Here is a 10,383-nt window from a genome sequence, read left to right as displayed (position 1 = left end):
CCTGGAGGGTCCCCATCCCCGTGGGGAGGGCCCGGGGGTCCCCAGGCCCGTGTCCCCGCGCGTGGGGCCGTTGCCATGGTGACGGCGGCGGGCGAGGCTCCGCCCCTTCGCGGAGCTCTCGCGAGAGTTGGCGGCGCGGCCCGGGCGAGGCCCGCGGGGAGCGGCCCCGCTACCTCAGAGCGGAGCGGACGGAGCGGGGATAGAGACCGGACAGAGCTGGGACAGAGCCCGGACACAACCCGAACAGAGCCGGGACAGAGACCGGACAGAGCCAGGACACAACCCGGACAGAGACCGGACAGAGCCGGGACAGAGACCGGACAGATCCCGCTCCCTTAGATCGGACAGAGACCGGACAGACCGGACAGAGCCCAGTCCCTTCGATCGGACCGGACAGAGACCGGTCCCTTCGATCGGACAGAACCCGGACAGACCCCGCTCCCTCAGCCCGGACCGGACTGAACAGACCCCAGGCAGAGCCCGCTTCCTTCAGCCCGGCCCCTTCCCGCTCCCTCAGCCCATTCCCGCTCCCTGATCCCGTTCCCTTCCCTCAGCCCTTCCCGTTTCCCTGATCCAGGCCTCTCTCCCTGATCCCGTTCCCGCTCCCTCAGCCCAGCGCGGCCTCTCTCGCCATGAGCTTCCTCTTGTGAGTGCCCGGGGCCGGAGGGGAACCCTGGGGGGCTCCTGGGCGGCTTGGGTGGGAGGAAAAGGCCCGTGGGGGCACTTGGACTCGGCCTATGAGAGGTTTTGGGGTGGGGGAGAAGCGTTTGGGGAGGGTTGGAGGGCTGAGGGCGGGATGGGTTTTTTGGGGAGGCTCTGAGGGGGTTCCTGGGGCGGGGGAAGCTGGAGGGTGTCGTGGGGAGGGGTCTGAGGGGTCCTGAGGGGAGTCCTGGGCTCTGGGGGAGGTTTTGGGGGGTCAGAAGCCCTCAGGAATGGAGGAAGGCCCAGGACGAGGCCTGGGAGGGCTCTTAGGGGAAGGTTTAGGGGGAAACCTGGAGTGGGATTGGGCTGGGGGGGCTTTGGGGAGGTGAAGGGCCTGTGGGGAGGGGCTGGGGGGGCACTTGGACTTGGTCTGTGAGAGGTTTTCGGGGCGGGAGGAAAGCGTTTGGGGAGGGTTTGAGGGCTGGACTGTGAGGGGGTTGAGGGAGGGAAGGGTTTTTTGGGGAGGCTCTGTGGCTTTCCTGGGGTGGGGGGAGCTGGGGGAGGATGTGGGGGAGCTGGAGGGGGTCTGGGGGGTCCTGAGGGGAGTCCTGGGCTTTCAGGAAGGTTTTGAGGGGTTCAGAGGCCCCCCAAGGAGCTGAGGAAGGCCCATGACTAGGCCTGGGAGGGCTCTTAGGGGAAGGTTTAGGGAAAAGCCCAGGGTGGGATTGGGCTGGGGGGGCTCATGAGGGGCTTGGAGGGTCCCTGGGTGTGTATGGGAGCAGAAAAACCTTGAAAAGTTTCCTTAGGGATGCACAAGAAGGGGCTGAGGAAGACTGGGGGGGGAGGAGGAAGCCCTGGAGGGACACAGGGAGGAGTGGAAGAAACCCTGGGGGTGCGGTGGGTTTTTTGGGAGGAAACCTTGGAAGAAGTGAGGGGGGCAGAGCATCCTAGGTGGGATGAGGAGGGGGCTGGAAGCAGGATTGGGGTGACCTGGAGGGCAGGAAGTCATGGAGAGAGGCTTTGGGGGTGTATGAGGGGTGGGAAGCCTTTGAGGGGGCAGTTTTGGAGGGAAGGGGTTGTTCTGGAGGGAGGGGTTGTGTGGCAACCAGAGAATCCTGTTTTCCCTGAGCCATGCTCTGCTCCTGGCCATCCCGGCCATCCCTCTCTCTGGGAGCTGACAGGGTCTGAAATTTAACATTTTGTGGTGGAGAAATACCAAAATTCATCAGTTTTGGCAGTGTGGCTGTTTGGGAGAGGCAGGAGGGACAGGGAGGTGGTTGGGGACAGCGAGGGACGAGTGTGGGGACAATTTGCATTTCAGGAGGCTCTCAAGTCACATTTTTAGCAGGTAGTTTCCCACCCCTGTTTGAGCACAGAGGGTCTAAAATTTGCCCCAAGGATGTGGGATTTTTTTTCCATGATGGAAAAGCGACCATTGTTTTGGGCCTCTGGGTCAAAGACCTGGAGTCTTTGGGCCTTTGCACGTGTTTGGGATTTTCAGGAAGGGCAGGGGAGAGAGGGAAGAGGGGTTTGTGATGCCACCAGAAACATTTTTGGCTTGGATATAACATCTGTTCCTCCCAAGGGTGAGGGAAACAGGCAATGTGCTGCATGGGGAGGGGTGACATGGGGAAAGTTTCTGGGATGGGAACACTGTGAAAGTGCTGGGAATGATATAACTTTTCTAATTTTTTAAATGTTTAATTAATCACAGGTTGTGTGTTAGCCATAAGCAACTTTTGTGAGAACACAGCTTGGGAAAAGTACTAAAACTCTTAAGTTTTGGCCTCTAACACTGTGTTTTTAGTGTCCCAAAGCCAGGCATTGCTTTATTGGCAGTGCTGACAAAAATCCTGCCTCCACACAGACACCAACACAGCACTTTGCCACCTATTTATACATTTTGTTTTAACAAACAAAACAATTAATGCTTATTGATTCTAGAAAAGGTATGTTATTTCCAAAAGTTCTATGATTCCCAAAAGTTCTGTTATTTCCAGGTTATATTATTTCCAAAAGTTCTGTTGTTTCCAAGTTGGTTATATTATTTCAAGTATATTTTATATATTATTTTATATATTATGTTATATATAATATAATATATATTATGTAGTATATATTATTATATAATATAATTATATAATTGCCTTATATAATTATATATTATTATATATTATATAATTATAGTATTATATAATGTATTATATGGCATATAATTATATAATATAATAATTATATAATATAATAATTATATAATAATTAGGTAATATATAATGTAATATATAATAATATAATACATTATATAAAATAATGTAATATATAATAATATATAATGTAATGATATAATATATAATAATATAATATATGATTATTATAATTAATACATTATTATAATTAATATCGATTATTATATTTAGTGATATCATATAATATTATACATTATTTCCAAATATATACTATTTCCAAGTTCTATTATTTCCAAAAGGACTTGAGGAAATGGCTTCAGGTCATTGGCCTCCCCTCGCCCCAGGGGAGGTTTAGGTCAGATATTAGGGGACAGTTCTCCACAGAAAGGGTTGCAAAGCACTGGAATGGGCTGCCCAGGGCAGTGGTGGAATCACAGTCCCTGGGAATGTCCCTGGGAATGTTCCTGGGAATGTCCCTGGGAATGTTCCTGGGAATGTCCCTGGGATGTGGATGTGGCACTTGAGGGCTCAGTTCAGTGAACTTGGTGGTGCTGGTGGACGGTTGGACTTGATGATCTGGAGACCTTTTCCAACCTCAGTGATTCCATGAGTCCATGACTAACTGGACGTGTCTCCTCTGTCTCCAGTGGGAGTCGTTCCTCCAAAACCTTCAAGCCCAAGAAGAACATTCCCGAGGGCTCCCATCAGTACGAGCTGCTGAAGCACGCGGAGGCCACGCTGGGCAGCGGGAACCTGCGCCAGGCCGTGATGCTGCCCGAGGGGGAGGACCTCAACGAGTGGATTGCTGTCAACAGTGAGTCCTCTGAGGGGGGAAAACCCCAAAAACCTCGGGGTGTATCCCTACACAAACCTGGGAATTCCCCAGGCAACTCTGCTTGGGTGGAATAAAAGGAAAGCGAGTCTCAGTGGAAAAAAGGAAGAGACAAACCTGCCCCGCCGTGGTTTTGGGGTGGGTTTTCACGAGCTCAGACTCTCAGAGGTGGCTGGGTTTGTGAAGGGTTATTTTTGGAGTTAGAAAGTTCCTGTTGTTGTCTGCAAAAGCTGCACCAGATAATTCAGGGAGGAAGTGGAGTATTTCCACTCAACTCCAGCTTTGGAGGGCTCCTTTCTTGTCTTCTGTTTTCAAATCCTACAAGTTCAGTTTGCTTTTAGCAGCTGCTCCCCGTGGCCTTGGACTTTGTTTCTTTGGAGTTTAGAGGAGGAAAAAGCAGTTTTGAAGGAGAGCAGGGAGAGTTCAGCCTAAGGGAAGTCTCTCCTGTTTTTTCAGATCAGTCAGGGTTTTGGGGAGCCTGGAACCCAAAGCTGTTATTTCCAAGGATATGGAATGCTAAGTGGAGCTTCATGCTGTGCAAGTCAGGTGGGAAAGGAGCCAGGCAGTGAAAAATTGACAGTGAAATTCCAGTTCCTGGATGGTTGAACTGTTTCAAAGTCATGAGCCAGGTGACATCACATGGAAGGGGATGTTTGGTTCTTCAAAGAGTTTTTTGGGTGCACAGGGATCCTCAGAGACCGTTTTGTGTTCACACTTTGAGTCACCTTGCTGCCTTTCCCTCCCAGCTGTGGATTTCTTCAACCAAATCAACATGTTGTACGGGACCATCACAGAATTCTGCACAGAGAGCAGCTGCCCTGTCATGTCTGCAGGGCCCAGGTGAGGGCTCTGCTGGGGGCTGGGGCCACATTTCTCTGTGGGGACACAGGTGAGTGCACAGATCACCCAGCAGGGTGGAGAAAGAAGCTAAAAAGAGGATGGGATGTGCCCCCATGGGCTCAAGGCCCAGCACTGCACTCCTTTGGTGGTGTTCACCTGCTTGTGGTCACACCCTCTTTTCCCTGTCCATCAGGCCCTTATGCCTGGAAACTGAAGAGATTGGAAAAGTTGGTTTTAAAGAAAATGAGAGATCCAACTCAATCCAACTCAACTGGAAGAGTCTGGTCTTGTTGTCGAAGTCGTAGAGAATTGTGGAATGGTTTAGGTTGGAAGGGACCTCAAAGCTCATCCAGTGCCACCCCCTGCCATGGGCAGGGACACCTTCCACCAGCCCAGGCTGCTCCAGCCTGGCCTTGGACATTCCCAGGCCTGTGGTTCTTGGGAGACACTTGCAGCCTCCTGACAAGGTGTTACTGCTGCGTAGGAGAAGGTCAGAGCATTGTGGAAGGTGGAAAGAAGATAGTGAAGGAACATTTTGGGGCCACCTCATTGATTTTAGGGGTGAATCGTGCAGGGAGAACACCAGCTGTTGGCTCTGCACTCATATTTTACCAAGGCAAAGCTCCAGCTGGGAATCTTCTCTGCAAGGTTGCTCAGGGCTCTCAGTTTTTAAGCCCAGCTTTGGGCAGCACTTGCAGGTGCCCTGGAACATCCTGCCTTGCTTTCCTCCCCAACACTGCCACTTCCTGCCTCTATTTTTGGGGCCATTTCCTGTGACAACAGGAAATGTTTGAAGGGCACTGTTTTCACTTGTAGAGCAAGAGGTGACAGTCAAAACGTGGGGGGGGTTCCTGCTTTTGAGGGATGTTGTGGAGGATCTCGGAGAAAGTGGGTTGTGTGCTGTCAGTCCATGTCTGCCCTGGTTTGGAGGGGCCCTGGGATTGATGAGCACATGTGGGGACTGGATCTGGAGGCTCCCAGCTCCTGGGATAGTCTATCACAGAAGTCTTGTGTGAGTGCCAAATTCCTGGAGGGTGTCTGGAAGCCAGAGGGGAATTTATCCAGATGGTGGGTGATGGCCCTGGCCTTCCTTTTGGGCAGTTTTGGGGTCGTTTTAAGGAAATTATGATGTCAGAGGAGGTTGCCATGAAGTTGAGGCTCATTTTTAACATCTAGAGGGGCAGTGGAGGGGCAGCTTTGATCTCTGCTCTCTGTGAGCAGGGACAGGACCCTGGAACAGCTGGAGCTGTGTCAGGGCAGGGTCAGGTTGGATCTCAGGGAAAGGTTCTTCCCCCACAGGGTGGTTGGCTCTGCCCAGGCTCCCCAGGGTTTGGTCACAGCCCCAAGGCTGCCAGAGCTCCAGGGTTGTTTGGACAACGCTCTCAGGGACAGGGTGGGATTGTTGGGGTGTCTGTGCAGGGCCAGGAGCTGGACTCTGATCCTGATGGGATCCAACACAGCGTATCCTGTGAGTTTGGAGGGCAAAGCCCTGGAGGGGTCAGTGCTGTTGTGTTGGGCTTGACAAACTCAAACAGGCCAAGCGCTGCTCTCGCTCCCCAGGGTACCAGTGTGGCCCCTTCCTGAGATAAGGAGGAGGTCACAGGGCCTGAACATGCCCTTTTCCCTGCGGGAGCACAGCAGCCCTGTCCCCCTGTCCCAGGTACGAGTACCACTGGGCAGACGGCACCAACATCAAGAAGCCCATCAAGTGCTCGGCGCCCAAATACATCGACTACCTGATGACGTGGGTGCAGGACCAGCTGGATGACGAGACCCTCTTCCCCTCCAAGATCGGTGAGTGGTGCTGTGTGACACGAGATGGCACCTCCTGAGCAACCACAGCCTCATCCCTGCGTGTCTGTGCATTCCAGGGGTCCCCTTTCCCAAGAACTTCATGTCGGTGGCCAAGACGATCCTGAAGCGGCTCTTCCGTGTCTACGCCCACATCTACCACCAGCACTTCGACTCGGTGATCCGGCTGCAGGAGGAGGCCCATCTCAACACCTCCTTCAAGCACTTCATCTTCTTCGTGCAGGTGAGCTGGGAAGGGCTTTCTTGTTCCCCGTTGAAAGGGAGCTGCATGTTAAGCCCTTCCCTGAAGATGGGCGGCTGTGGTGTGTGCTGGGAGATAACACCCAGCCCCCCTCTGCACCCAGCTGTGCTCTTTGTGGCTTGGGCTTTTTGTGGGTTTTTTTTCCAGGAAGTGGGGCTGGGTTGGCTGTGAATGCTTGAGTTTCCCTCTCAGGTTTCACTTATCAACCTGCAGCAACAAACCCAGGCTTAGAACAGAACCTGGGGGAGTTTGCAGATTAAGAATCGACTCAAAAGTAGCAGCACCAGTGCCTTTTTTTTTCCTGTTCTGTGCACAGCAACGTGGCAGAACTTTTGTTGCCCAGAAACACTTGGATTTCTCCCCAGAGAACAGGGAGAGGTGGCTGCTCCTCTGTGGTTCTCCCAGGAGCTGCCACACGGTGCCTTCCAGGGTGACCAGCCACGTTTTCCAGCAGCTCTTTGAGAGCTGCCTTTAATTTTCTGTCTCTTTTCCCTTGCCAGGAGTTCAACCTGATTGACAGGAGGGAATTGGCTCCTCTGCAGGAACTGATTGAGAAGTTGGGCTCCAAGGACAGATAAAACATTCCGGGGGGGACCCTTTTGGCCTCTCCTTTCTGCTTCTTCTTCAGCCACCTCAGCGCTTGGCTCCAGGAATGCTGGACACACCAAGTGGCTCCACTCCTGCTGTGCAGCCCCCACTGGGCTCCTCTGCCCCACAGCTGTGGGCTGGGTGAAGGTGGAGCAGGTTTTGTCCCTCACAGGGTGACATTCCAAGCCCTGCACAGCTGCTTCCTGCTCCCAGAGTTTCCCTCTGGGCTCTGCAGCCGCCTGGCCGGGGCTGAGAGTGGCTCAGCTTATTTTTGGAAGTGCTTTTTTAGGATAAGAGGTGCACTTTGGCCCAGAGCCTTAAAGCTCCCCTTGGCAGCAGCACCGAGGGGGGGAAAGAAGTGCCTGGTCCCAGGGGGGTGTCCCTGTCCCTGGGAGGGAGGAGCAGCTCTGGGGTGTCCCATGGATGGGGGGGGACATGAGGGACCCTCCTGTATGGCAAGGCAATAATAAAGTTTCTTCCTGCTCTTCTTTCAGAGGAAGAGGGGGGTCTCCTCCTCTTCTTCCCCCATCCCACAGGCACCCTGATTGAAAACACAACACTGGCTGAAGTTTATATATCCAGGGAGGCAGAGCCAGAGCAGCCCTGGAGCATTTTATTGGTGTGGAGCAGCCTCAGGGCTTGGGGGTGGAGGTGAAGATGCGCAGCCCGTGCATGTGCTTGATCTCCTCACTCAGGGCCTGCAAGGCAAGCACAGCTCTGGGGTCACTCAGGGGGGCTGGGCACAGCTTTGGGGCTGTCAGGTCACTGGGATCAAGGAAACAGTAGGGCACAGTCCCACATGGAATCACACACGGAATTCCGGGTATTGCTGTGCTGACAGACACCTGGAATGTGTGTGCACACAAACCAGCCCAGGGAGGGACCTTCTAAAGGGTCGAAAGCCCTGAATACACCACAGAGGCTGCACTGTCAGGGGCACCCTGAACAGGCTCCCCAGGATTTGGTCACGGCCCCAAGGCTGCCAGAGCTCAAGGAGGGTTTGGAAAACACTCTCAGGGATGGGGTGGGATTTTGGGGTGTCCCTCCAGGGCCAGGAGTTGGACCCATGATCCTTGTGGGTCCCTTCCAGCTCAGGATATTCTGTGAAGTGCTGCAGGCAGCTTTAAATGCCACACCAGAGCTACACCAGCTCTGAGCCCTTGTTTTCCATGATGATTATTGGGGTAAAACCAGGGCAGGCTGGGCTCTTAAACGCTCCCCTGTGGGCAGGACTGGGACTGCGCAGGTGAGCTCAGCACCCAGCTGTGTGTGTGCCACCCCCCACACCACTGAGCACCCACAAGACACAGCCACGAGTGACACACAGACACCTCCTGAACTATTTATGAGGAGAAAAACAAGGAATGGCCGCTATTTATTCCCAGGAAAGGTGGGCTGTGCTGGCTGCCCTCACAGCGGGGCACGAGGGGGTGTCTGTGCACACACAGCGCCCACAAAGTGCTGCACTCACGGAGCATCACCTGAACTGTCACAGGAAGGGCTTCACTGTTTCCTCAATAATGATTAGGGAAAAAAGGGAAAGGCTTTGGGGAGGCAAAAAAGGGCTACACTTCGTTAGAGGGGAAATGCTGCAGTTTTAGCCACCCTGTACAGCATTTGATCCTCTCTGTGCAGAGCACTGTGCCTGTAACACCCACTTTTAGCTGGGCACTGTGTGTTCACACACCCCCAGAGCCCACAACTGCACAGCTCTGAGCACCCACAGCTCCAGAATTTATTGGGAAGGGCCGGCTTTGTACTGGGAAAGGAGGGGGAAAGGGCTGCGTTGGTTATTACTGGGAAAAGAAGGGCTGCAGTGAAAGGCACAGCAGGAATCTCTCAGTGTGTGTGTGCAGCACTTGAGACACTGTGTGTGCACAGACACCACCACAGCACCCAACCCAGTGCTGCACACACAGAGCTAAACTGGTGTGAACTGGGAAGGGAGGGGAAAAGAGGGCTGCACTGGTTATTACTGGGAAAAAGGAAGGGCTACAGTGTGAAGCACTCCCTGGGTGCAGGCAGAGCACAAATCCTGTCAGTGTGTGCAGCACTGCAGGCATTGAGTGTGCACAGACACCACCAGAGCCCCCAGCTCAGAGCTGCACACACCTTTCAACTGGTTTGAACCGGGAAGGAAGAACTACCCTGCCCAGTCCCAGCGTGTGTGTGTCCAGCAGTGACTGTGGGAGGCATCTGTGAAGGTTCAAGTGCCCCAGAGTGCCCAGCTCTGTGCTGCTCACCCTCACTCTGGGCCCTCCCCAGTGCCCCCCACACCCTTTGTGCCCCCTTGGGGTCCCCCCTGACCTCCAGCCCCCTCACCTGGTTGACCATCTGGTGCTGCTGCACCGTCCTCTTCTCCCTGAACTCCTCGGACTCGATGTGGATCTCGTACATGGCCCCGCAGCCTCCTGAGAAACGACACGGGCAGCAAATCCTCCAGCAAAAGGGAGGGATTGCTGTGCCCCCCCAGCCCCGACCTGCCGGGGGTCTGGGACGGGCCCCGCTGCTCCCTCAGGGTAATTGGGAGGATGGAGGAGGAGAACCAGGAGCTTTACCTGAGATGTCCACGACCTTGATGGAGGAGGCCCTGGGGAACCTCTCCCGCAGGACCCGCGTCAGGTGCGACTCCCCCTCGGAGCCGGAGCTGAGGCTGCGCCAGGAGCGGCAGCGCAGGAACAGCTGGGGGGGGCAGTGATGGGAGACTGGGGGGGCCCAGGGGGACCCCAAACACACACACACAGAATGGGGGGACCTTGGGGGACCCCAAACACACACACGGGAAATGGGCAGACCCTGGAAAGACCCCAAACACACACAGAGGGGCTGGAGACCCCAAACACACACACACACAGGGGAAGGGGACGCCCTGGGGGACGCTGAACATACACAGGGGGTGGGAGGACCCTGGAGAGACCCCAAACACACAGGGGCTGAGGGGACCCCCTGGGGGGACCCCAAACACACACACAGGGGCTGTGGGTGGCAGTGGGTGGGGGGCCGTCTGTGCCCGGGGGGGGATATGGGAGGAGGGAAGGGAAGGTTTGGGAAGGGAAGGCAAGGGAAGGCTGCTGGCACAGGGTGGGTGGCACCGGGAGAGGGGGAAAACTGAGGGATGGAGGAATGGGAATGGGGGAAGATGGGATGAAATGGGGGCTGCCTTCAGTGGCATCGCAGAAAGGGGCGAACCGGAGTGGGGGGAAACCAGAAGAGGGGAACCAGGGAAAGGAGGGATGGAAACG

At 54.6% G+C, this 10,383-nt stretch overlaps 2 protein-coding genes across 2 annotated transcripts; one reads left to right on the top strand and one right to left on the bottom strand.

Annotated features, from left to right (window-relative positions):
* Positions 1-374: 374 nt before the first annotated feature.
* MOB1A (MOB kinase activator 1A) lies at positions 375-7,640 on the top strand. Its single transcript, XM_027670929.1, has 7 exons — positions 375-527; positions 584-646; positions 3,476-3,642; positions 4,407-4,500; positions 6,161-6,294; positions 6,372-6,535; positions 7,054-7,640. The coding sequence occupies exons 2-7, from the start codon at positions 633-635 to the stop codon at positions 7,129-7,131; spliced, it is 651 nt and encodes a 216-aa protein (XP_027526730.1). The 5' UTR covers positions 375-527; positions 584-632; the 3' UTR covers positions 7,132-7,640.
* A 65-nt stretch (positions 7,641-7,705) lies between these two features.
* BOLA3 (bolA family member 3) lies at positions 7,706-10,145 on the bottom strand (the record flags this gene model as incomplete). The annotated part of the gene is made up of 4 exons (XM_027670930.1): positions 7,706-7,839; positions 9,464-9,552; positions 9,700-9,971; positions 10,092-10,145. Coding segments are annotated over 4 exons (481 nt in total), but the record flags the coding sequence as incomplete, so codon positions are not given.
* Between the last annotated feature and the right edge of the window lie 238 nt (positions 10,146-10,383).

Source organism: Neopelma chrysocephalum, unplaced genomic scaffold, assembly GCF_003984885.1.
Source record: "Neopelma chrysocephalum unplaced genomic scaffold, ASM398488v2 Primary Assembly neopelma1_96955, whole genome shotgun sequence".
NCBI classification, from domain to species: domain Eukaryota; kingdom Metazoa; phylum Chordata; class Aves; order Passeriformes; family Pipridae; genus Neopelma; species Neopelma chrysocephalum.
The sequence above is the reverse complement of the archived record's forward strand: the minus strand, read 5'-3'. Positions and strand labels throughout refer to the sequence as shown.